At 34.0% G+C, this 27,824-nt stretch overlaps 1 protein-coding gene and 1 long non-coding RNA gene across 10 annotated transcripts; both read left to right on the top strand.

Moving 5' to 3' along the window:
- Positions 1-528: 528 nt before the first annotated feature.
- LOC120088460 lies at positions 529-9,348 on the top strand. 9 transcript variants are annotated; one of them, XR_005484930.1, is made up of 4 exons: positions 529-2,618; positions 4,605-5,810; positions 7,100-7,181; positions 8,420-9,348. It is a non-coding gene; the product is annotated as an uncharacterized LOC120088460 (long non-coding RNA). The 9 variants fall into 9 exon arrangements; XR_005484926.1 differs by having other exon boundaries at positions 7,061-7,181; positions 8,433-9,348; XR_005484925.1 differs by having other exon boundaries at positions 7,061-7,181.
- Positions 9,349-26,086: 16,738 nt separating this feature from the next.
- On the top strand, positions 26,087-27,824 carry LOC120088605 (CBL-interacting serine/threonine-protein kinase 11-like). Its single transcript, XM_039046015.1, has one exon. It carries the CDS (start codon positions 26,287-26,289, stop codon positions 27,559-27,561), a length of 1,275 nt encoding a protein of 424 aa, XP_038901943.1. The 5' UTR covers positions 26,087-26,286; the 3' UTR covers positions 27,562-27,824.

Raw genomic sequence — 27,824 nt, 5'->3', positions numbered from 1 at the left:
AAACCATATTTTGGTTCCTGAATTTTGAATCTTGTTCTATTTTAATCTCTAAACTTTGAAAAACATTCATTCTAGTCCTTCAACTTTTAAAAATTACTTACTTTGGTCATTGCTATTAAAATTTTGTTAACTCTTAAACAGAATGGTGTGAATACCTTGTATTTTTTTATGATTAGATTGCGAAGTAAGTTGGTCACTCTAAAAGATCTCGGATTTCAATTTTGAATTAGGTGATGAAATAATTTTTATATGAGATCTCAAAAGTCATTTGGGTTTAATATTTTGGTCATTCACTATTTGGATGTATTGGTATTGACATTTTACTTTGATCTTGCTCAACCCATATTACATGCAATTTCATATTTAAACTGATTTTATCCTTAAAAAGTTAGGAGAATTTTAACAGTAGGACTAAAATAAACTTTTTTTTAAAATTTCTTTTGAAAGTTTAGGGAGATTCAACAAAATAATATTTATTTATTTATTTTAAAAATTTTCTGTAATAGTACTTCTGTAAATATTTCAGGCATCATATAAAATGAGGATTGGGGATCTGCCGCCAACCCAAAATCCTCTCGAGGATGGAGAGGGAGTGAACGGCGGTAACGGATGTTAGGGTTCCGGCGTTGGAAGAGAGAAAGTGAGTTGCCATGGAAATGCTCTTGAAGCGGCGATCGAACATGTGGATTGCCAAAACCTGAGGAGAACCTGATGGTATATTACGATAGTAATTATATAGTTTTCAATCTGAATCTTATACGATTGCTGCTCGCATTTCCGCTTTTCTTCTCTCTTTTCCGTGCCGTCTCTTCTCCGTTGCTTTACTCTTTTGCTCCCTCCGGAGCCTCATGATGACGCTTCTCTGAAGGTTTCGCTCCGTCCTCTCCTTAATCTTCCTGGTATATGAATTGTTATGCGTTATTCATTATCGAAATCCGTCTCTCTTTTTCCGCGTTTACTTCTTTAGAAAAGTATGAATCACGACTGTAGGAAACTAGTATGACGTTTTTTTTTTTTTTTGAAAACTATAGAATGAATGAGCTGAGTAATGGATGGTCGGAGGCTGCACACGAAGGTGTTATCATGTATTGAAAAATCTTGAAATCAACCGTGATGCTTTTGTGTCATTTTGAACTTGAGATTTTAATGTTGAAGGGTTCATTGGTTAATTGAGTTTGTTTTTCTAAAGGAATTGGTTTAATTTTTTTGGGATAGGGATCTGATTTTTCACCATTCAATCATTGGTCTACGTTTCCGATCAAATTATATTTATGGTTTAGAATTGTAACAATCACTTGAAATTCTTTTCAGAAGAGGAACTAATAATTGTGTAGAAGTATTAGAAAGCATGTTGACACAACCACCGTAGGTTTGGACCATTTTATCTTGAAACTTTATTCAAATTGTTAGAGTAACCTACATTTGAGACCCCGGCAAGGCCTATGGCCAACTTTTGAAGGTACAATTTCATAACAGGTTTAGAAAAAATACAAAGATGAATGAGCACTCTATTTTCTGGAACTCTTCCATGCCTTTTGAGCTTGTACACCTTCCCATGTAGGAGGAAGAGTAAAATTCAAATTTATTTAACATAATATTGGGCTGCATTTTCTACTTGCATGCCATAGTTGTTGTAGAATTAGATTTATTATACTTTATTGTTCTCTCAGTTACAAATTTGATTTGATTTTCTTTTTTATCTTTGTTATGTAATTCTATGCCCTGTGACCAATGCTCATTTTCTCCTATGACACAATCTTAGAAATATTTTATTTCCATGTAATAGGAGATGGATAATCAATTAGATTATGGAATTGTGCTGGTTAACTCGAGGATAAAAATCTAATCTGTCTTTGTGGAAAACAGAGGTGGTCCTCCAACTTCATTTGGTAGACTCACTTAGTTGATACCATAGCCAACGGCGATAGGACTTTGTTTTAGAAATTCAGCAACTAAGTTTGAACATTTTTGTATCATGGGTTGTTTCTTTGTTGCTCACTTCAAGTGATCTTAGCTAAAAGGATAAGAAAGGCATAAGGTTGCATTCTTCGTGATAATTGACATCTAAGTAAACATTAGGTCTGGCTTATACAAGAGGAAATCATGTTTATAAATTAGGTTATTTGTTCCGTCAAGTGTAAATTTTCGTTTTCATTTCTACTGAGATATTTTTCTGTTCTTGTTTACATACTATGTCGTTGCCCTTTCGTTCGTATCTGTTGATATTTTATGCAGTGAACCCTGCAACTGCAAGTAACTAGATTGTAAGTGGGCAAAAGGTGTAAATGTAAGTTGATCTTTGATGGCTAATAGATCCAATTTCTGGATAGATTAATGGTTTTTATAGAAATTGGTCACAAGGTCTTGTTAATTTTGGATGGGGCTTAGTGACATTTTTTTTCCCTTCTTCCCCGTTTTCCTTCTTGTTAGCCAAAAACAGTGCTACTTCTCTGATCTCTCTACAGGTAAATCGTGGACTTGTTTTTTGTTTTTGTTATTTAACTATTTAAAAAGCGCAGATCTTAAGACATCAACACATTTCCTGAGGCAAAAAGAGGGGAGTGCTTGAAGTTGTACAAGATACTCGAAGGGAACGCAATTGTTTGTAAGCCTATACCGTATGTGAAGATCATGCAATTGTACTTTTACTTATTGTGACTATTTGCTTAAATCTTGTGTTTTCCTTTGTTTTCATGGGAAGGTTATATTGTTTTTCTCCATTGGATTAACATGTAACTATCCCCTAATTACCCTCGACCTATTTTATATTTACATTATATGCCTTGAGTTCCCACATTGTGATTTATATTTTCTTTTAATCAGTAATATAATATCTTTTCGGGAAGTTTGACATAACTTAGTTTGGTGAGACGTAACTATTTGACCAAGAGGGGAGAGGTTCAAACCTCCCTTCTCGTTTTTTGATAAAAGTACCTTTTTAGTCCATAAGTTTTTAGGAATAGGTGCATTTAGTCCCTAAAATTTTAATTTAGCTATTTTAATCACTCATTCTTGAAAGGTATGTTTAAAAGGTCCCTCTTCCTGTTTTTTACTTTAATTAAATATTTTTCTAATTATTTTATATACATATTCAATTGTTTTTTTTTTTAAATCTCTCTCCCTCCTCCAATCTCTCCGTTCTCTCCTTCCCTCTCTCCACGGTCATTGTTTCTTCATCTTCATCCTCTCTCAAAATCTTCATTTATACTTCAGCATCTTTCCCTTCTTCATCATCTCTCGAAATATAGACTTTTTGGTATAATCTATCGGATTTTGTCCATAAATTTATGTCTAATGCCACAATTGATCTCATTTTAACAATCTCACTAATTGTTCATGAACCAGTTAGCAAACTCCTTCACCAAAATCGCTAAATATGCTGCAAGTTAAATAAAATCCTATGCCTGCATCCTTCATTGGTGTCTCTCCAGCCGGTGATCCCCTATAGTTGTAGGTCTTATATCGTCACCTAAAGAAAAAAAATTTGGTGGAACCCAATTGAAAAACAAAAAAAAAAAATGACAACGCATTCTCTTCTAAGTGGAAAAAAAGAAGCTAAAGTCATTTAAAAGATGAGAGGCAATTTGGGGAAGGACATCTTCATGGTGGGGGAGGGGAGGGAAGAGAGAGAGGAGGGAGGGTTGGAGGTGAGAGAGAGAAAAAATGTAGCTTTTTTACTTTTACTTTGAATATGTATTTAAAATAATAGAAAAACAATTAATCGATGTAGGAGATAGGAGGGACTGCTTAAACTTATTTTTTAAAATATTAAAATGGCCAAATTGAAATCTTAGGGATCGAATACATCTGTTTTAGGAATTAAAAAGGTAGTTTTTCCTTCGTTTTTTGTTTTTAGTTTTTGAAAATTAAGTCTATAAATACCTCTTTCATTTCTAAATTTCTTGCTTTGATATCTACTTTTGTCCATGTTTTCAAAAATCAACTCAAATTTTGAAAACTATGAAAAGTAGTTTTTAAAATTTTGCTTTTTTAAAAAAAAAAGATGCTAAGAATTCAACTCTTTTTAACTTATTGATACAAACAATGGTAAGAAAATGAGAGAAAATGAACTTCACAAATTTACCACAATCATTAATACATGAATGGATATAGAGTTTATCAGAAATATTAGAATTAATTAGCATTGAAAGCCTTGTGCGACATTCTTCTTGCAAACCTTATTCTATGTAGATGCTCCATATGTGGGTGATTGAAGATTGAGCTTGATTGCCTGTACTTGTTAGCTTTTGTTGAGTCAATTCTTGAATCTTGACAGGCCCATGCTTTGAATTTCAATATATTCCTTCTACGAACATTCAAAGCTATTTTTAATGTGTTATTTTGTATTTTAGAGGTAGTTTTTTGAAATACCTTAGGTGAGTTGGTTTGAAGATACTGTTTTCCATCAAGTTAGAAACAAGTTCACCTTTTTCGTTAGATTCCAAAGAACATCGAACAAGTAAATTTACTCCACAAGTTAGATAGATTATTAATTCCTTCGATTCCCTCTTTATTGAATATTGCGCCATTTGCTTGCTTCTTTTATCTTCTCTTTTTTTCGTATTTTGTAATCTTATGCTTTTCGTTTAAATTTCCTTTTTCAGTTCTTATTGAAGAATAGTGAAAGTTAATGATTGTACAACGACTTCCTAGGAGTATGAATTATTGGTGCCATAAAGTAGTGGAAGAATATCAGGTAGGAGTGGAAAGGCCAGCTTTGTAAAGGGGTGTCTCTGAGCTGCCTAATTCATGCATATCCCTCATAACCATGAAATGATCAGGCAACGGATAAATCTCTCTCATGCCCCTTTATCTAATTAATTCTCCTACTCTTTGAATTACTCTATATAGTTGGTAATTGTTCCTTTATTAATATGGGTAGCTGTGATAGGTAGTACTTTTGAGGCTAATAGTTAAGGCTATTTGGTAACCATTTTTTTTTTGTTTCAAAACGGGATAGACCTGGCAGAGGAGATTGTACCAAAGGAGACCCGTTTACCGATCATTTGGTTGGGTGTGTCCTTAGTCGCCCCGAAGAAGCCATACCCCTTACATAATCTCACCGCTTAACTCCCAGAAGAGACAACCCCACGTGCATAATCTAAGATAAAATCTTTTCTAAAAGCTGGCGATTTCTTTGTGTTAAGAATGGATACTTCTTGGTGTTTGCCGGAATTCCAACTTGGGGATACCTTTCACAGATTGTCATTAGTGTTAGGCTGTCTGGAAGTTTCATTAACACTCACATCAATGAAAAATAGATAACAAATGAAGAAATTTAGAGGTGGAAATAGTGTCCATAAACTCAATTTTCAATAACAAAAATTAAAAAACAAAATGGTTATCAAACGGAACTTAAGTGTATAACAATATTTTTAAAGAATTGCAAATATAGTAAAATCTATATCATGAGAATTTATATAATTTTTGTTATATTTGCAAATTTTTTTACATTGTCAGAATATTTTGGATCTGATTGCTATATTTACATCATCGATCTCTAATAATATTCATGTTCTAATCAACCACATAAATGTGAATTTGGCTTTTTGTAGGATCTCTCTTTATAACATTCATATAACAATAATATAGTGATACTATTCCATTGAGCTACATTACATGGATTGTCGAAATATATGGAAGCACAAGGAAAATACAAGGAAAGTACAAGGTTGGAGATGTGGCAGACAGGTTAAAAGAATATCAGGCACCAAGGGTTGGGATTTGTCACCACCATCGTGCGTCTCTTCCGTGTGGGACAGTCGCCCTTTGCATGGTGGTTCACGTGCCTCCGCCCAGTGCGGTTGACGGTACGGTACAATACTTCGTTTCGATTAATTACAAGTTTAGTCTATAAACTTTAACGATGCTTATTTGATAGTTAAACTTTTAAAAACATTTGATAGGTTACTGAACTTTCAATGTTATGCATGATATATTTTTGACACATTCAAAAATTTTAAATATTCATCAATCTATTAGATATAAGTTTGAATTGTGCATCGGATAGAATCGAAGTTTTCGTCAAAGATTCATTATATATAAAATTTGAAAATTAAGGGATATGTTGGAGACCTATTCTTTTTTGGGGGAAAAAATTATTTTACACCTCTAAACTTTGATGTTTGTATCGATTTAAATCGTGAATTAATAATTGTATCAATTTGAACTTTGAATTTTCATAAGTATTTCATAACTTTTATAAATATATCAATTAATACTCTCGTTCAAATTCAGTTCAGAAAATATTATGTCAAACATATAATTGTTTTAATTAAACTTGTAATGATAACTTAATTCAATTTTAAAGTTTAGGGATATAAATGGATATTTTCTTCAGTGAAAGTTAATTCAAAACCTATTAGAAAAATGGTAAATATCAATTTATACTCCTAAATGTTGGGAGTTGTATCAATTTAAATCCTAAACTTTAGGAGTTCGTATTAATTTTAATCATGAACTTTGAGAGTTATATTAATTTAAACTTTAAACTAATAATTGTATAAGTTTAGACCTTAAAACATTCATAATTGTATCAACTTAAATCTTAAACTTCCATAAATATATCAATTTGAGCAGTTTCATAAGTGCATCCAAATAAAACATAATGAAGGATTTAAAATAATACAATTATGAAAGTTTAGGTTTAAGTTGACATACTTATAAAAGTTCAGAATCTAAATTTATACCGTCATTAATTTAGAGTTTAAACTGATACAATCTTCAAATTTTGGGGAGTAAATCGATACAATTATTAATTTGCTCAAATAATTTAGAAGGCTATAATTGTAATTGAACCATAGATATGCATTGATGGACGTGTAATGATGAGTAGTAGAAATGTTGAGTGAGATGGATTTATGGAAGTGGGTTTCGTTTTCAAATAATAATAAATTATTAAGCGTGAACTGATTTTAATATCAAAATATAATACGCGTAGGTGGAGCTGTTGAACAAATTTTACAGATACACACATACACCCGTGATTCCTCCAGTTTTTTCGATCTTTTTCTTTCTTTTATTTAATTGTTTTATTTTATATATTTTTTAATTTTTTTAGGTATTTGATATCTTTACGCAAATTTCATTTTGCCAGAAGAATCATGTCTTGACACGTGTATATGCGTTCACATGCCGCTTGCGTCATGCTTCAGCCTTTTCCATATGATTTCCATCCAAAGGTGAAATCCCCCTTATGCCCTTTGATTTTTCTTTCTTTCTTTTTTTTTTTTTTTTTTAATTTTTGGTTTATGACCAATGTTAATTTCTGGGGAAAAAACAAATCAAATTGACTCCCGAATTTGTTAGGTTTATCGATTTTAATCATAAATTATCAACCTTAGCTAGTGAATTTTTATTTTAGAGATTTGAGATTTGATCACGTCACTCTACGTTAAAAAGAAAAAAAAAAATTAATCATCAATTTTCAATTTAATCAAACTATACCTATAAGGATTGCAGTCTTAACTTAAAATTTTTTAAAAATATTTCAGTTTTAACTCTCTAATAATTTATCGCCTCAAATATTGTTAAATTCTTTATTATATGTATGTACAATTGATGAAATTTTAGGGAAAAATGACTTTTAGGGGTCTTTTCTTTGTTGAAATTTACGGATTTTGGAAAAATGATTCAATGGCTAGTTTATGTATTATACAAAGTTATCTTGGTGCAAACTTTTATTTTATTTAATATTCATGAGTTTATGAAGTTTTTTTTTTTATAAAAATTAGTAGACAAATTATCAAAAATTGAATTGAGGGTAAAAATTATAACACTTTGAAGTTTAGAGTTGGATGAAAATCTAAATTGATTTTTCTTCAAAATTTTGTCTTTGAATTTGGCAGACTTGAATCAAATTTTATCTTGAGTTTTCAATCTTATTTAGTGTGGATAAAAATTGCAACACTACATGATTATTGATTTTATTATTTTTATTATTTATAATTTATAATTTCCCTTTTTTATTTTATTATTTGTATTATTTAAAATTAAGGGTAAAGTTTATGTAAAATTAGTATTAAAAAATATTTTAATACTTTTTATTATAAATTTAAATAAAATAAAATAAAATTTATTATATTAGAAAATTAAATTAGAAAAAAGAAAACAACTAGCCAACAAGAGTGTATCATATCATACTATCAATTTTGAGATATGAGGTTCAATTCTCTCATCCTACACTTAGATTGAAGGCTTGATTAAATTATCTCATGCCCAGTCAAATCGCGGGATTTAGCACCCCAATGGATTCAGGACAACGGAAAATTTTGCCACCCCTCTCTCCTTTCAATTTCTCTCTGTTTCTCCTCCTATCCACTTTTTCTTCTTGATCATCATCTTCTTCAAGCTTTCTCTCTTCCCATTTATTTCTCTATTTCTTCCCGTTTCTTGATTATTTATGGCATTATAATCATAGCATTTGCAAGCAGCAGTAGGCTTGGTGAAGGCTCGAAAATGGGCCCTTGGAATTTCCGTCGCCGTTACCGGCGGTGCTGCCTCCGCCGATGTGTTCGCAAGATGGGCACATAGTGAGTGTGGTCGCGTGGCATTTGCATAAACAGAGGCTGCGTTAGTTCTTGCAATCTACCTCTATAGAGATTGAATGGGAAGAGAGAGAGCTTGATGGAGAAGAAAGAGTGGATCGGAGCCGAAAGACGGAGGAATTCATTTTTCACCCAAAATTTTTACTTGGATTTTTTTCTAATCATATTTCACTTTTTATTTTATTATTATTATTTTTTGCCAATTCATTTTTTTTTTTTTATTTCAGTTTAATAGGAAGGACTATTTTAAGATCAAAGTTGAACATTTAAAAGTATAAGGAAAGTTGGGGATAACAACTCATAAAGGCTCTAATAAGTGTCCTATATTTCATTTATGTCTAAGTTCGAATGCCTAATATTCTAAAAAAAAAAAAAAAAAAGTCAATTACTATTTAGACCCCCAACCAATTAGAGGAGTTTTTAAGATGGAAAAATCAAAGGCCACACACGTTTTTTAAGAAAGATTTATTATTTTTCAAATCTTTTCAATTAAACCAAGATATTATGAGAAAAGCTGGAAGACTTTCCATCTTCAACAACCCTCAATATTCCATCTGTAGATTCGATTTTTTGCTAGCGAACACCTTGGACGACGAATGGCAGACTCGAACAGTGAGCAACTATTTACACGACTCAGACAGTGCGTGACTCAAACAGTGTGCAACTCGACTTGGCGGCGACGCGACTTGGACGATTGGTGGACACGTCGCCGACAGTCGAACGAAGACAGATGGCAGCAAAGATGAAGATGGGGACGTTTTGCTCATGCAGACTAAGGAGCCGTTTTTGTTTTTTTGTTTTTTTGTTTTTTTAATCCTATATATATCCTTCATATATATATTGTGGTAGATATTTTTATTTATATCTAAATACTTTGAATTTATGGTATATACTATAATATAAATGAAATTTATTTATGATATAAATTGTGATATACATTAAATATTGAGTATCAAAACTTTTGACTGGTACACCATTTATTTGAGTATATTTTATTTTAGATACTGATCGGAATATTTACAAACATATAATACAATATTCTAAGTTATATTTTAAAAAATTCATTAATCCGCCAGAAAAACTAATAAGTTGTCGTGAAACTAGTTATATCAAATATATTTATCAATATATTTTATATATTGGTTAGAATATTTACAAAAATCTAATATTCAAAGGTATATTTAAAAATAATATGAATCCGCCAATAAAACTAGTTACTTGATACATTAATTGCAATGAATGAAAAATAAAATCATATTAAATACATTTTTTCTCTCCAATTGAAAATAAAAAAATTAAAAAAAAAATCCAACTAACTAATACTAAATAATAAATTTATTTTCTCTCTCCAACATCAAGGATGTTTAGTAAATATGAAAAAATTTTGTCAATGCATTTTTTCTCTTCAATTGTTCGCCACAAAGGGTATTATTGTCTGAAAAGTTCATTAAATCTTTATACGAAAATATTAAAAAATTTAGACTTTTATCAAAATAAATTTTGAAAATGGATTGAATCTCTAATAATCCCATGATATTTTGATCAACTTTTTTTTTTTTTAATAATCTTTCGAATGAATTAAAACTATTAGTTAACTTGTAAACTCTAAGTTTGAGTAATACAAAGTTGAAAATTTAAGATAAAAATCGATACAATTAAATAGATATTTTCCTCAAAAGGTATTACTTACCGCTTTTTTTATTCATTTAAAATTTTAGAATCAAAGTTGTTTTTCAATAAATCGCTGTCTGTTTTTTTTTTAATTTTATTTTAAGATAACTTCATTAATGGGGAAAAAATGAATAAATCAAGTCCCAGTAAAAGCATATGATACCCAATTTGAAAAGTTAGAGCTCCAGCAAGCTTAAAAAGTTTCTAAACTAAAAGTTCTGAACAAAAACATCCAGAACAGCTTGCACCAAAAAATAACTACAAAATTACAATAGCGATTACACTTGATAAAACTATAAACACTCATCCGACTTGCGAGATCCAACATATTCTCAACCACGTTCTTTGTTTTAGAAATGTTGAATGACGACTCGTTAAGAGCACAGATGTTGAATCAGATTCCACAATGAGAAGTTGAGATAACTCAACTCTAAGCTGGAGAAGAGAAGGTAAACCAACTCTAATCGTCTCGCCTTCCAAAGTTTTAATTGGCCACTCCCGATTAGTGACCTTGTACCCGACACAAATGGAAAATCCTTTAGAGTTACGAACCACCCACCCAAGATCCCGATTTTTTTATCACAACTTCAAGAAGCATCAACATTGACTTTTAGGAACCGTGAGGGAAGGGGACCACTTTAGAAGCATCGCGAAGGAATTATAACAAAAAAAACGACTAATTGACATGTTGAAACAAGATAAAATATAGTTGAAAGAAAAATTCAATGAAATGAAGTCAAATAGATTAATATTGTCGGTGAAAGTCGGCTTTGTTCCATATTTTAGCTCTTAAATAAAAAATAATAATCATATGGAAGGCCATGCAACAATTTAAATAAGCCTAAATTGCTGTAAATTTGAGAAATACAGCGGCACACAACGAATATACGGATATAAAGAAAATATAATATAATAATAATATATAATAAAATAAATAAATAAATAACAAAAAGTACACAAAATAACAAAGAATGGATTTTTCCACTTTCTCCAATTCTTATGGATTGATCACCAACATATGTGTCTTTCAAAACCCACCAAATGTCACTATTTATAGGCAATTTGACAAGTATGAGGTGAATTACATGGACGGTAATAGTGTGTAATCTTGAGACACGACAACACATGGGGTAATGGATAAGTATCGCATGGCTAATGGACACTAATAATGGACATCTACATTACACCTAATTTAACATATTATAATACAAATATCATTTTTGTTGTTACACTTTCACATTTTCTCTATTTTCGGCTTTAAATCTTGAATTTTGTCTTTCTAAGTTATTTTTTTTTATTGAAATTAGTTATATAGTAGCAGTAGTATTAAAAAAACATTATAAATATATAATATATATATATATATATATATATATAAAAGGTATGTTTTCAAAGGTAATAAAATGAGTCAACTTATTTACAACTATAATAAAATGTTACTCTCTATCAGTGATAGATATTGATAGATGTTTATCAATGACTATCACTAATTGATAGTGATATTTTTAACAGTTTTATTTTCCAAAAAATTCAATATAATCTGATACTCTTAAAAAGTATATATACTCCCCATCTTGAGATCTTTGGGTCGTCGAATTCCATATTGTGCACCAATTTTTCAAAGGTTGCGATAGATAATGCCTTTGTAAATGAATTTGTCAGGTTATCTTGCGAACAAATTTGTTGTACAATGATGTCGCAATTTTCTTCAAGATCATGAGTGTAGAAAAACTTGTGAAATATGTTTTGTTCTATCTTCTTTAATGTATCATCCTTTGATTTGGGATATGCATGTTGTGTTTGTTGGGGTTGATGCCCTAAATTTCGTGGGTCTTGTATTTGTAATTGTATTGTACAAATAATTTATTTATCTAATAAAATAAAGAGGTATTTTATTTATCATTTAGTTGTATTTATCTGCAAAAACCAATAAATTAAGATCCAGGGTTACTTTTTGAAACTTAAACGTGTATGTAGAGGCATACAGGAGAATCATATTTAAGTGGTAACCTAAATGGTTGGGGTAACTTATCTTGGTGACACTACGATATAGCCTGCTTTATAATTGTTCCAATTATTGTAAAGTGCTACAAATGATCTGATACTGATCATTCATGTGTAGACATATGAGTATCGGTGTTCTATGCAAAGAGTTTGTATAAGACCGAACCACGTAGTATCTCTATATAACAACGTTGATAGATGAGACATGCATTTCATCAAGATGACCATAAGTGACTTGACTTGAATCCTGAGTAAGTTGTGAATTTATACTTTAGTGGGGATCAAGGGTACTTAAGAAGTTAGATGTAACTACAAAGGCAAAATGATAATTTGACCCAGCTGTACTTATGAGCAATTTGTGAAGAGTCAACGAACCGTTGATTGGCTATATCCAATAGACACAGAAATATATATGTAGTGCAAAAAGTGCATCTGTCGGTCTGTAATGGAGTGACTGATAGTTAATGAAAGTTGATTAATTTAATCAAAGAGTTTGATTAATTAATCGAGTACCATTGAAACTTCAAACTATAGGTTCATATGGTCCATTCGTTAGCTCAATTGGGATAAAAATGAGAATCAAATTAATTCGGATAAATTTGAATTGTTTAGATTAATAAAGGTAATTATTTATATAAAATTATATGAGATATAATTTGAGAGAAAATATCAAACTTAATATGAATTTGATTCATATTAAATAATTGAGAGAATTTGTTTTTATAATATTAAATTGAAGTATATATATAAATTAAATAAAAAATATGAGAGTGGTGTTAGTTATAGAGTGTTGATTAATTAACTAAAGTAAGGATAAACGGCAAGATATGAGAGTGGGGGAGATAAGATTTAATACAGTAAAAAGTTGATTAAAAAGTAATACAATTTCGATTAAAAGCCATAAATAAGAAGCAGCATGTGAAAAATTCATTTCGGCTGTTCGCGCGTTTAGTTTAATGTGCCGCGTGCGCGTGCGCGTGCGCCGACTTATTTATTTATTTTTTTAGTGTTATTATGTTTAATAATTAGATTTCACCAATTTTAATAATATCTATTATTGAAATTTGTACATCATTCCTAATCATAAACTAAATAACTCTGTATCCTAAACACAAATTTCTTAACTAAACTTAGTATCCAAAACAACTCTATAAGGTTAAAATATAATCTTGACCATATACTTTGAAAAATATTTTCAAATATTTAAGACTCGTTCATGTCAATTTAGGTCATGTCTATTTAAGGAAAAATATAATCCATTCACGGTAATTAGCTAGTGATATAGACTTGGTCATAATTATCTATTTCAGGAAACTAGTTTTGTTCAAAAGAAAATAAGGAAACTATCATATACAAACCATGAAAAATATTTATCTACATTCATCATTGCATTGAAAAATAGTTTAATAAGACATTTGAGGTACACTAATAATTAGAAGAATTGATGAGGATTTTTATGATATAGACTTGGCCGTAATTAGCTGGTGGCATAGGTCGTGGTTGAAGTTGGTCACCGACAGTGGTTGAAGATGATAAAAGGTGGTGGTCGACGTAGTTGGACGGTGGCAATGATCGGGGTTGGCTGACAGAGGGCGAGGTAGCCACAACAATATACTGGAGTGAGCTACATGACTTTTGAGTTTTGGGGCATTTTGGTAAGATTTATACAAATGAGGAGAGAATATTGTAAAACATTATGGGGCGTTTGGGGCGATAAGTTGGTGATTATAGTCTTAAATTATTATAGTTGAGTTATAATAGTTTGCGTTTGGGTATAGATTATTTTAGTTTTGGTTATAATAGTATGTATTTGAGGTGTAAACTATTTTAGTTTGGGAAGAAAATAGTAAACACTGTAACAAAGAATAAAAAAATGATGAATGTAAAATAATAAAAATTGTAGCAAACAATAAATATGGTAGCAAATGAGGGTTTTAAAATAGTGTTGAGTGTAGCTAACTGGAAATGCAGTATTTACTGTAGTACGAGATGGTTATTATAGTCTTAGGATACTTTCTGCCCCAAACACACTGTAAAAAAACTTATTTGTCCCAAACCAATTTATTTTATAAACTTGTTTTTTCTTTCAAAATGCATTTTGAGTAGTTGTCATTTGTCAAACACTTTTTTTCAAAATCACCTATTTTTTAAATTAATTCTAAATGCTCATGAGGAGCCATTCTACCGTTGTGAAAATTTTCACGATAGAGATAAAAGGTTGTTGGGTAGAGAATCTTGAATTTACCAAATATGTGTTTGGTACACAACCCACATTCTATTTCTGAAAACAAAAACATTTTTATATTTTTATTGTATCCAATTTTTTAATTTTAAATTTTAAAATGTAAAATTATATTAAACAAAGTTAAAAACATTTAGAAATACAATGTATCATGTTATAAACCCACTTCATTTTTTTTAAAAACAAAATATAACGTATTATAGAATAGGTAATATTATTATACAACAACAAGAAGAATCCCACAGCTCCGGGATCAAGGCAACATAGCAACAAAGCACGAGGAAAGACAAGACCCAATAGAAAACAAAAATCACACCAAACTCAAACAATCCACCCACTAGGGTGAAAAAAAAAAACAAGAAGCAAGAAGAACCTAAAAGCAGGAGACAACAACAGAACAAAGAACAACGGAAAGAACTAAAGAAAGAAAGACAACAAAACACAGGCTAGATAAGCCCAAGAAGGTCAACCTGCCAGGAAGCAGCACGAGCACGAACCATAGAAACTATAAGGTGGAACAGAGTCGATGTCGTTCTCGATCGACTCATATGAAGTCGTCGATTCCGCTCCAGATGTAGTAGATAGAAGCACATCAGAAAACACGAAATAGTTTACTATGCACTCCTTACCCGACCCCATTCGACTCACCCAACTTAACTCCACACTCCAACCCGCCACCCGATGAGACGACCTTAACTAACGCAAGACACTCGACCACACCTCTCTCCCAAACCCACATTCAAAAAATAAATGGTCCTTCGACTTCACACCTCCCATACACAAGAGACACCCTAGGACGACGAGGACGCAAACTCTCCCATGCAATGGCGATAGAAAACTAACTACTAGCACTCGAAACCCATACCCAATAATCCTCCCCACTCACCTTAGACCCCACTGCCTGAATCAAACCCCATATCTCTAGAAACTCCCATGACACTGTAGGCCACCTCCAACCTCCTTTACCATCCATAAACTCTGACAGCTACACCTTAGGATTACTTTCTACGTCACACACCACCCTAGACCCATACAAAACATGATTTCCCATCACCCATCATCAAACGAACCATATGCTTGAATCTATCTCTACACCGTAAGATAGCCTTCAAGCACAAGACCTCCCAGCCTCACATCGAACTGCCCATAAGGACCGTCCATGCAAAATATATGCATCCATCCACGCCACCCATAATGAGCTAGACTTAACTAGAAGAAGCTAAATTTGCTTCATAATAGCAGCTTGGTTCCACGAAGCCATATGTTTAACACATAACCCCCCTCACCCTTCGATAAACACACCTCATTCCAAGTAACCTGTGCACCACCTCGCCTTTCTCCACTACCCCTCCATAAATAACTCTGTAACAACCGATCAATCTCATGAGAGACATTCGCTGGCAAAACAAATATGCTGCACCAAAACACTTGAAAGGACTATAAGACAGACCTAACTAGCTGCAACCTCCCAACAAACGAAAGAGACCAAGTCGCCCAAGTCCTAATACGAGCTGTAATCCTCTGGATCAAAGGGGCTCAATTCACTGCCTTCAATCGACCAGCCATTAACGGTAACCCAAGATACCTAACATGCAGCACTCCAAGGGTAAACCCTATAAAAGTGGCAAGCTCCTTAACCTCACAAGAATGAACACCCACAACAAACATAGAACTCTTTCCCACATTCGCCACTGACCCAGACAACTCCGCAAACTCCCCCAGGACCCGCCTCACAAACTCCAAAGAACCCCTCTCAGCTGCACAGAGATGTTGGGTTTTATGTCCTAAAAACTCGCAGTTTGTAAAATAATAAACATTTTCTATTATCAATATATTTGTTATTGATCTCATAAATTGTATGANCCACATTCAAAAAATAAATGGTCCTTCGACTTCACACCTCCCATACACAAGAGACACCCCTCTCAGACGACACATCCCACCTCTTCAACCAATCCCGAGTACTTAACCTGTCCCTCACGGCTAACCAAGCACAGAAGGAATGACGCGGAATACCACCCCCAGACCACAGAAGACACACGCACGACACCCTAGGACGACGAGGACGCAAACTCTCCCATGCAATGGCGATAGAAAACTAACTACTAGCACTCGAAACCCATACCCAATAATCCTCCCCACTCACCTTAGACCCCACTGCCTGAATCAAACCCCATATCTCTAGAAACTCCCATGACACTGTAGGCCACCTCCAACCTCCTTTACCATCCATAAACTCTGACAGCTACACCTTAGGATTACTTTCTACGTCACACACCACCCTAGACCCATACAAAACATGATTTCCCATCACCCATCATCAAACGAACCATATGCTTGAATCTATCTCTACACCGTAAGATAGCCTTCAAGCACAAGACCTCCCAGCCTCACATCGAACTGCCCATAAGGACCGTCCATGCAAAATATATGCATCCATCCACGCCACCCATAATGAGCTAGACTTAACTAGAAGAAGCTAAATTTGCTTCATAATAGCAGCTTGGTTCCACGAAGCCATATGTTTAACACATAACCCCCCTCACCCTTCGATAAACACACCTCATTCCAAGTAACCTGTGCACCACCTCGCCTTTCTCCACTACCCCTCCATAAATAACTCTGTAACAACCGATCAATCTCATGAGAGACATTCGCTGGCAAAACAAATATGCTGCACCAAAACACTTGAAAGGACTATAAGACAGACCTAACTAGCTGCAACCTCCCAACAAACGAAAGAGACCAAGTCGCCCAAGTCCTAATACGAGCTGTAATCCTCTGGATCAAAGGGGCTCAATTCACTGCCTTCAATCGACCAGCCATTAACGGTAACCCAAGATACCTAACATGCAGCACTCCAAGGGTAAACCCTATAAAAGTGGCAAGCTCCTTAACCTCACAAGAATGAACACCCACAACAAACATAGAACTCTTTCCCACATTCGCCACTGACCCAGACAACTCCGCAAACTCCCCCAGGACCCGCCTCACAAACTCCAAAGAACCCCTCTCAGCTGCACAGAGATGTTGGGTTTTATGTCCTAAAAACTCGCAGTTTGTAAAATAATAAACATTTTCTATTATCAATATATTTGTTATTGATCTCATAAATTGTATGAAAGTCTAAATCGAATAAACTAAGACTCATGACTATTGTATGAGTACTTGTACTTTATGTGGAGATATAAAAGGGGATCAGAGTCGAGTAAATAGTCAAAATGATCTATGGTACATGAATGAGGTTGGGTACCTTATTCCGGTAACACCATTGGATGCTACCTATTATGTAGTTGTTACAAAGAGTTGTAAAGTGCTACATACGATGTGATCCTAATTCATACATGTTATGACATGAGGAGTGGGAGCGTCCTATGCAATGAGTTTGTATAAGATTAGAACCAATAAATAAGTCACTCTTACTGTATAACGTTGTTTATTGTTTAAGACTGACTATTTCACCTAGATGACCTAGGTAACTCGATCTTAATCCTGAGCTAACTATGAACTCCTGTTTATTTGGGATTGCCCTTAGATTTGCATAGTTGAGGGTTGGCTCAATAGCGCCGGCTCAATAAGACTCCCATTCCAGGGTAAAACCTGATAGATAGCTGGGGACATAGGGAGCAAGACGGAGTTCACGCCTACTCAATTTAGGGATAGGAGAAAGGTTGTTCTCTCAAGTACTGAATCCAGGTCTTAAACAAGGGCCCCACCCTCTCACTGAGCTAAGAGAGTTTGGTTTAGTGATTGGATCATAAACCAGCTGTTCATTAGAGGATCAGTAGGGACTTGAGGAATAAGACGTAATCTCGGGGGTAAAACAGATATTTGACCCAGTCGTTATTACAAACAATCTGTGAAGGGTCGATTTATTGATTATGGTTAAATCATGTGGACACAATGCATCTACAGTGAGGGAAGTAACTGTGGACTTTAGTGGAGTGACCAATTAGTTAACGAATGAAGATTAATTTGGTCTAATGAGTTTAGCCAATTAATCTTGGATCATTGGAGCCCATGATTTGTAGGTCCGCGAGGTCCCCCTACTGGCTCGTAACCTACTAGCTCTAGAATAGCGTGTGTTGGAGGAGAAATTTCGGACAAACCACGAACCGCCACTTCATTTGCTAAATTAATAACGGAATCCCAAAATCATCAAATTTGTGGCCAATTAAGAGTTGACATGTGTCTCAAATTGAAATTGAGGATAAATTTTTTGTTTTCGTCGCAGACGTCGATTGAATAAAATTAATTTAGACCAATTTGATGTTATAATTTGGGTGTTGGTCCAGTTACACCAAAATATGGGCTTAATGTGGGCCTAAAACACCAAAACAGGCCTAAGCTCAGTTAATTAGGCCTAAAGGCCAGTCTCAAATCCAATTAATTAGGCCCAACGGCCAGACCTAAGTCCAATTAAATTAGGCCCACAGTCAGGCTCAGGGGCCAATCAACACCAGGCTCAAGCCCATAAAGCCCATTAGGGAGCTTTTATAAATAGAGAAGCTCCCTTCATTTGCAAAGGTCAGCAATTCTATACTCCAGAGAGCTTATAGAGAATTCTCTACAATCAGAAGACTCATTGACTCCTAAAGCTTGCCACGCCTGAAGACTGAAGTCCTTTGAAGATACAAGCATTCTGAAGACTGAAGTCCTTTGAAGATGCAAGCATCCTGAAGATTGAAGTCCTTTGAAGATACAAGCAATTCTACATTCAGAGAGCCCAGAGATAATTTATTAACAAGCAGAAGCTCTCAAGACTCCTGAAGCTGCACTCCTAGAAGACAGAAGAACCTTGAAGACACAAACACTCTTCCAAGACTTCTACTTCAAGAACGTTCGGTGCTTTTCTTCTTCAAGTCAAGCACATCCATCCAACCGAGAGAGAATCAGAGGATCAAGCACTAGAGATCGAACCACATCGCATCAAATTAACATCAACATCAACATCAACTTAAGTTCAACTTCACGAAACAAGTTTCTTCGGAAGCCTCGTGTGAACATTAATCCTCTAAGAAGATCAACAAGCCCAAAGACTGATCGTTCAAGAAGATCAATAAACCCAAAGACCGATCATCCAAGAAGATCAACAAGCCAAGGCTGATCATCAAAGAAGATCAACAAGCCCAAAGGCTGATCGTCCAAAAAGATCAACAATACCAAAGGTCGATCGTCCAAGAAGATCAACAAGCCCAAAGGCCGATCGTCCAAGAAAATCAACAAGTCCAAAGACCAATCGTCCAAGAAGATCAACAAGCCCAAAGGCCAATCGTCCAAGAAGATCAAGAAGCCCAAAGACCGATCACCCAAGGAGATCAATAAGCCCAAAGGTCGATCACCCAAGGAGATTAACAAGCCCAAAGGCCGATCGTTCAAGAAAATCAACCACTTTAAGATTATAATTTATTTTGAAAGCATCAAAATACTATGTATTAGAGATTGTACTCACTTTCTACAAGATTAATGCAAATACAAAATTCAAGTTCCACAAAATAAATTTCTCTTGAAATCTCAGGTGAACAGCGTGATAAGTTAATTTGAAACGTTCAAATTAGAATTAAGGGAATTAGTAATTATATGAGATGTAATTACATGTTTAATTTGAGAATTAAACGGAATAGGAGAATTTATATATTTAAATATGATTTAAATATATAAAGATGGATATGTGTTAAAATTAATTTAATATTTGATATTAAATTAACTAAGTTTTATTTTATAATTAATTTATGAAATTAATTAAAATTTTCATTTTTTAAAATAAAAAAGAATTTATAAAATCAAAATTTGATTTTGTGATAAAATTGGAAAAAGTAAAAAAGAAAAATACTAAAATGGAAAAAAGTGATTTTCCATTATCCATCTTTGAAGTAGGGATGGATAGCAAAACCGCTTAAACCGAACCGATTTGTAAAATCAAATCAAACCGAACCGAACCGATTTATAAACAATACCGAAAAAATTGGATCAATGCGGTTCGTTGGAGAGTTAAAATCGAATTTAAACGGTTCGGTTCGGTTCCAAGTTTGAAAACCGGTTTCTAAACCGAATCGAACCATTTGAATATAATATATAAAGTTATAAATAAATAAATAAATAAATAAATAAATAAATAATATATTATATATATATATATATATATATATATATAAACGTTTCCTTTCTTCGGCAGTTCGACTTTCCGCTTTCGTTTAGGGTTTGTGATTGTCGCTCGCGCTTAGTGCTCTGATTCGTGATTCCAATTTTTCAATCGTTATACACAGTTCACTCTTCACTTCAGCTTCGAGTTTGAGTCTTCGTCTTCGAGTTCAAAATCGAGTCTTCGTCTTCATTCTTCATTTCAACTTCAGCCTTCAGCTGCTCGTTCGAAACTTCAACCTCATGTTTCGTCTTCCTGCTCGTTCGAAACTTTGACCTGGGGTTTCGTCTTCCCTTAGTCCTCAGCCGATTCCATCTTTTCGTCTTTATCTCTTCGTCCTCTTTATCTCCGATCTCATCTCTTCGTTTTCAGCCGATTCCATCTCTTCGTCTTCCCTCGGTCTTCACTCATTAGTTCTCCTTCTCCCTCGACGTCGACGGTCTCGACAGAAGATTCCACCAATTTTGTTCGGCATCGGGCATTCAGGTAAATAAAAAAAAAAAACGAATATGTGGTTGTGGTGGAACCAACTGCCAAGGGAGGGAAGGGTTCAACAATTCATGAATTCAATGAAATATTTGAATTTTTAGTTTAAGTAAATGATTTTCATAAAATTTTAATCTCATTTTCTTTGATGGCAATAAGTTTTCTCTCTATTTTCCCCTTTATAGGTACCATCACAATGAGTTTGAGCTTGAGCAAGAGCAACGATTCCAATGATGATGTTTTTTTTATGCCACCACTACCACCACCACGAAAAAATGAAAGTGAGGAGACAGTTTCAAAGCATGCAAATGGAAGAAAGAGGAAAAATTCATCTATGGTATGGGATCACTTTACTAAATGTTCTAAATATAGTGATGATGATCCACATGCTAAATGTAACTATTGTGGGTATGGTATACGTATGTCATCCTAGAAGGAATGGAAATTCAACTATGAGAATGCATATTGAACACTACTGTAAAAAAAAAATCCTTATCAGATTAAGAAGTCTAAGTTAGATGTAACACAAAGTAAGTTGGTTTTTAAGAAGAATGAGGGTATTGGAGGTTTGTTAGATCTTCTCCTACTAGACTTGCCATATTTGAGAAGTGTATCAAAGAGAAGAAAATAGATAGTAAAAGTATGTTGTGTCTTGATGTTCCAATTAGATGGAATTCTACTTATTTGATGTTTGAGGCCGCCATAAAATTTGAAAAGGCATTTGAGAGGTTAGAAGACTACGACACAGTCTACATGAATGAGGAGAAAAAACTAACCACTAGGGATTGGGAAATTGCGAAAATATTGACCAAATTCTTGTCAGTGTTCTATGAAGTACCTGTTAGGCTTTCAGGGTCTTTGTATGTTACTTCCAATACAGTCTTCCATGAGATTAGTATTGTCTAGAATTGAATAAAAAAATATTCAAGTGCAACTGGTCCTAATGATGTGCTTTTGCAAGAAATGGCAACGAAAATGCAAGAAAAGTTTGATAAGTATTGGGAAAAAAAGATAGAACAAATTTATTCTTGTATGTTGCCTTCGTTTTGGACCCTCGTTATAAGATGAAATTTCTTTTGATTGCCTAAATCAATTATTTGATGTTGATATGGAAAAAGCCGTATGAAGTAAGGTGGAGGGTGTTTTGAGAGCATTGTTCAATGAATACAATTTGTCACTATCAGTTGCTAATAAAGGTCAATCTTCATGTACCATTAAAAGTTCTCCATTTAGATCTACAAGTGCAAGTACTTCAGAGATTTTCCGTTTTGATTTTGAAGATCTGGATGAAGATGATTCACAAAGTGTGGATTCAGAAGTTGATATTTACTTACTGGAGCCTCGTGTTAAACGTGAGGATAACTTTGATATCTTAGATTTTTGGAAGGAGAAGGAATTCTTCTAGATACAAGATTCTTAGAAAAATTGCACGAGATCTTTTAGCAATTCCAGTATCCACAGTTACTTCTAGTCCGTATTCAGTACTAGTGGGAGAGAGATTGATTCTTTTCGTACCTTATTATCTCCAACCACTGTTGAGGCACTTGTATGTGCATAAAACTGGTTATGTTTTGAACAAATTTGCATTGGTTTACGACAATACTTGGAGGAAATTGAAGATGAAGAGGAGGGTTCGTATATTCTAAACATATTTATATATTTTTTAACATATTTATTCATATATTTATTATAGTAACTACTAACAAGTTTATAATTTGTTTCTTAGTCTTCATAACGGGATTGAACGGAGTGACAAATGCAAAAAATAAGGAGAAGGAGAATAATGATTGACAAGCGAACAAATTTGTTTGTATTGATTGGACTTTTCAAATTCAGCACTAGTGTTTAGCTAGTTATTTGCTTTTATATGACTTAAACTTTGAAGGTAGTTGTTTGAAATTTGTGTATTGTGTACTTTGGATAACTTTTTATTGTAGTCATTTGGATTGATATGTTCTTATTGTGGATTGATATTTAAGAAATTTGTGTATTATGTACTTTGGACATGTTCTTATTGTGGATTGATATTTAAATTATGTTTAGAATATAAAAAAAGAGAATATACAAATTTCAAAAAAAGGAAGTAGAAAAATAAAAGGTAATTTAAATTATTATGCTATTTAAATTATGTGAAAAAATTGTAAAATAAAAAAAGAAAATATACAAATTTCAAAAAAGGAAGAAGGAAAATAAAAGGCAGGAGAGAGTGGAAGGAAGAAGGAAAATAAAAGACAGAAGAAACAAAAAAAAAAGTTTTAAAATAGAGGAAAAAAAAAAGAGAAACCGAATGGAACCGGTTCGGTTCGATTTGAACAGCACAAATGGTGCGGTTCGGTTCTATACATAAATGATTTCGGTTCGGTTCAGTTTGACCTCCGAATTGAACCGAACCGAACCGATTCCAACCCTACTTTGAAGTAGCCCAGACATAATGCATCTTCTTGGCTTTGTCTTCTCCAAGCATGAGCTGCAACTCATGCAACTCACTCCTTTACATATTGATTTGCAATATAGTGAAGAGATTGGAGTGAAAAACGATGATGCAATCTATGAAAATTTTGAGAGAAAATTTGGTTTGAAGAAAGAGTTCTTCAACTGGCTTTCTACAGTGAGCATATCTCTTTCATCCCTTGATTTAAGCTTGTTATGAGTCCCATAACTTAATCTAGAGCACAAAGAGAATAGTGGGAACGATCTTGAGGTGGTCTGCAACAAGATTTTGAGAAGATAGTAGCTGGAGAAAGAGCTTTGAAAAAGTTCTACAAGAGGTATGTCTTGAAACTCACTTATTTTTCTGCAAGAGCATGCTTTTTTTTTTTTTTTTTTTGCCAAAATTAGTGAATTTGAATGCTTAGATGATCCTTGTGCTTTTGCTATTACTGATACAATCCTACAAGAAAATCAATAGAACATTTGCAAACTGCAAATGAGTCAAGCACACACGCTCACACCGATCATAGAACCTAAACGACTTAGGAGACTTATTTAACAATCGGGACAACACCTCCATCACCATAAAAAACAAAAAGGGAGACAATGAATCCCCCTGCCTCAGCCCCTTCCTATCCGGGAAAAACCTCTCAAGAGAACCATTGATCATCATAGAGAAAATTGGCGATGTAACACAACCCCTCACCCAACTAACAAACTGATAGCAAGCAGCACACCAAATAGGAAATTCCAATTAACCAAATCAGGTCAACCTTCAACACACATCTCGGCTTCCCTCTGTTTAACTGATAACCCCTCACAAGCTTCCGACACAGTAAATGATATCACAAATAGATTTGCTAGGAACAAATACTGACTGGTTATCACTTATGAAAGAAGGTAACCACAACCATAATCTCTTAGCAAAGACCTTCGAGATACACTTATACACAACATTGCAATATGAAATAGGACGAAAGTCCTCCATATGTTCAGCACCAAGCCTCTTTGGAATGAAAGTAATAGCAGTAGCGTAACACCACCAGGTAGATAACAGGACTAAAAAAAATTTAGTACAACCTCACAAAAATCATCTCTAACCACACACCAAGCAGATCTATAGAAATTTATTGAAAACCCATCTGACCCAGAGTCTTGCTAGACTTCATAGAAATTCAAGTAGTCTAAATTGAAATTTGAGTAGACTATACAAATTAAAATTGAAATTCGATTGTAAAATATTCATTGTTTCTTTTAACATTGTGTAGGGTTATATTTTTGAAAAATCCCAAAATTTGAATTGGCAAAAGGGGAGGCATAGAAACAAAAGAAAAGTGCAGAGTTTGAACTTTAATACGAAAACGACATATTTCCTCGTCGTTTCATATCCACTTTCTTTTTTCTTCAATTAATTTCAGCAGTCAAAGCCTTGAAAGCTAGAGAGCGCGGACGGCGCTGACGTGGCATCTTTTAACAAACGTGTCCTCTCTCTAGCCAATCACATTTAAACAAGTACCCTTAAACCCGAATCTTTATTAAATGTTTTTTTTAATTCATTTAATCAATTAATTCACTATTTTTTATTTATTTTAAAAAATAAATTGGAAAATTCGGTAAATTCCCTTACGGAAGTTTGCTTCTGCCTCCGTGTCGAAAAATGATGGATTCCTTCTCTCTCTTTCTTTCCGTTTTCCTTCTCTTTATTTTTAAAAATAAAAATTAAGGTAAATTGTCGAAAATACCCCTATATTATAGAATGGGTACTATATTCCTAAATTTCTATTTCAAGAACGAATCTAAACACATGGAAAGTAAATTTGGAGATTAGGAAAAAAATCATAAATGAAAGAAAAAAAAATTGAAAGTGTTAAGTTGAAAGGAAGAAGACGACAACTATGATTAAAAGATTATCAATACTAGAGTTGTTTTGAAACAACCTTTGAACTTTAAATCATAATAGGTTAAAACTAAATTTTTGAAGGTCGAATATTATTGAAACTAACAGGTAGGAATATTTTTTATAATTTAAACTGAAATTGAAATGATAATATTAAATAATTATGGTTTTGTTAAAATTTAAGGTTAAAATATCACTTTAACCGCCTCGTATCTTGAGTTGAATTATATTCTAGTTTCTGAACTTTCTATTATTCCATTTTAGTCGTGTACTCTTAATTATAAGTTGGTGTAAACAACTCTACTTCAAATTCAATTTTTGTCTTTATCTCTAATTTTCACATTTATGAGTAATTTCTATTTAATTTTTAGGTTTATCAAGTAACTTCTTCTTTTTTAACTTTTTACAAACTTAACTCTAATAAATTAACTTCAGACTTATTAATTTCACACCGAAAACAAAAGGGCTAGTTTTTATCAAATATTTGTATAGGGACAAAATGGTATTTTATCAATATTCAAATAAGGAATCCATAGTTGTGCAACAGCTCCTATTCCAACCCGAACACCCAAACCAAAAAAGCTCGGCCAACAATAAAATAAAATCCCCAAAAATAAATGAATAAATAAATAAATAAAATTTTGTCATTAAATAACAAACCAAAATTCCCATTTCCAAAATAGTGCAATTCCATTTTCTCCAATTTTCGCATTATTCCAAAATCTTCTCTATATTTACTTTTTCTCTCTCTGTTCATAATCATTTTCAATATCCTCTGTCTGAGTTCCTACTTCTCTTCTCATTCTGACCCATTTTCTGTCGATTTTTCTTTGATTTCACCCTTCGATCTCTGGCCCTCCGCCGCACCATGCCGGAGATCGAACCCTCTTCCCCCGACAACAATGCCCTCTTCGGCAAATACGAGCTTGGCAAGCTCCTCGGCTGCGGCGCCTTTGCCAAGGTCTACCATGCCCGTGACCTCCGCTCCGGCCATAGCGTCGCCGTCAAAGTCATCAACAAGAAGAAGATATACGGCACAACCTTAATGTTCAACATCAAGCGGGAAATTGCCATTATGCGACGTCTCCGCCATCCTAACATCGTTAAACTCCATGAGGTTCTCGCTACCAAATCTAAAATCTACTTCGTTATGGAGTTCGTCAAAGGCGGCGAGCTTTTCGCCAAGATCGCCAAGGGCAGATTCAGCGAAGATCTCAGCCGGAAATTCTTCCAGCAGTTGATCTCCGCCGTCGGATTCTGTCACACGCGTGGGATTTACCATCGTGATCTCAAACCGGAGAATCTTCTCGTCGATGAGAATGGGAATCTGAAGGTCTCTGACTTTGGTCTCAGTGCGGTAACGGAACAGATCCGTGCCGATGGCCTTTTACACACTCTTTGTGGAACTCCGGCGTATGTCGCGCCGGAGATTTTGTCGAAAAAGGGATATGATGGTGCGAAAGTCGATGTGTGGTCATGTGGTGTGATTCTTTTCGTGCTGAACGCCGGTTATCTTCCGTTCAACGATCCTAATCTCATGGCGATGTATAAGAAGATTTACAAAGGGGAATATCGGTGTCCTAAATGGATGTCGCCGGATCTCAAGAGATTTCTGTCGCGAGTTCTCGATACGAATCCCGATACGAGGATAACCATTGAAGAGATTGTAAATGATCCATGGTTCAGAAAAGGGGGAAATACAGAGATCAATTTCTACGATGATTACGAGATGAAATTGGAAGAGAAGGACGAATCTCTATCGACGAATATGAACGCATTCGACATTATATCTTTCTCCTCAGGATTGGATCTGTCTGGTTTGTTCGACAATTCACAAAACGCAGTGGACGACAATGAGCGATTCATATTAGCAGAATCGCCGGAGAAGACCGTGGAAAAACTGGAGGAATTCGCTAGGGCCGAGAATTTGAAGGTGAAGAAACAGAAAGAATTTGGAGTTGAATTGGGAGCCCAGAATCGTAATTTGATTGTCGGAGTTGAAATTTACCGGTTAACCGACGGATTGGCGGTGGTGGAGGTGAGAAGAAGATGTGGAGATTCAGAATCGTATAAGCAAATGTTGAAGAAGAAGCTGAAAGTTCATCTCACCGGCAATGAAGCGTCAACGTCGACATCCCGATAAGATTCCGGCGACCGGAACCGGTGAGACGTTGGGGATTTCTTCAGAAACCCAACAAGAAAATTACGGCATCTCATCTACCATTTCAATGTCCAATTGAATTAAGAAAATTAAAAATTATAATAATGGAGGGAAAAAAAAGAGATGGGATTAAGAAGGTGAATGAAGTAGTTAAGAAGTAATTAATAAATTTTGTTAATGATGTAATTTCTCATTTGCCTTTTAATCTGCTGTTCTTCAAAACCAATAAAGGCAGTCTTAAGAAA

Source organism: Benincasa hispida, chromosome 10, assembly GCF_009727055.1.
Source record: "Benincasa hispida cultivar B227 chromosome 10, ASM972705v1, whole genome shotgun sequence".
In the NCBI taxonomy this organism is placed as follows: Eukaryota; Viridiplantae; Streptophyta; class Magnoliopsida; order Cucurbitales; family Cucurbitaceae; genus Benincasa; species Benincasa hispida.
The sequence above is the reverse complement of the archived record's forward strand: the minus strand, read 5'-3'. Positions and strand labels throughout refer to the sequence as shown.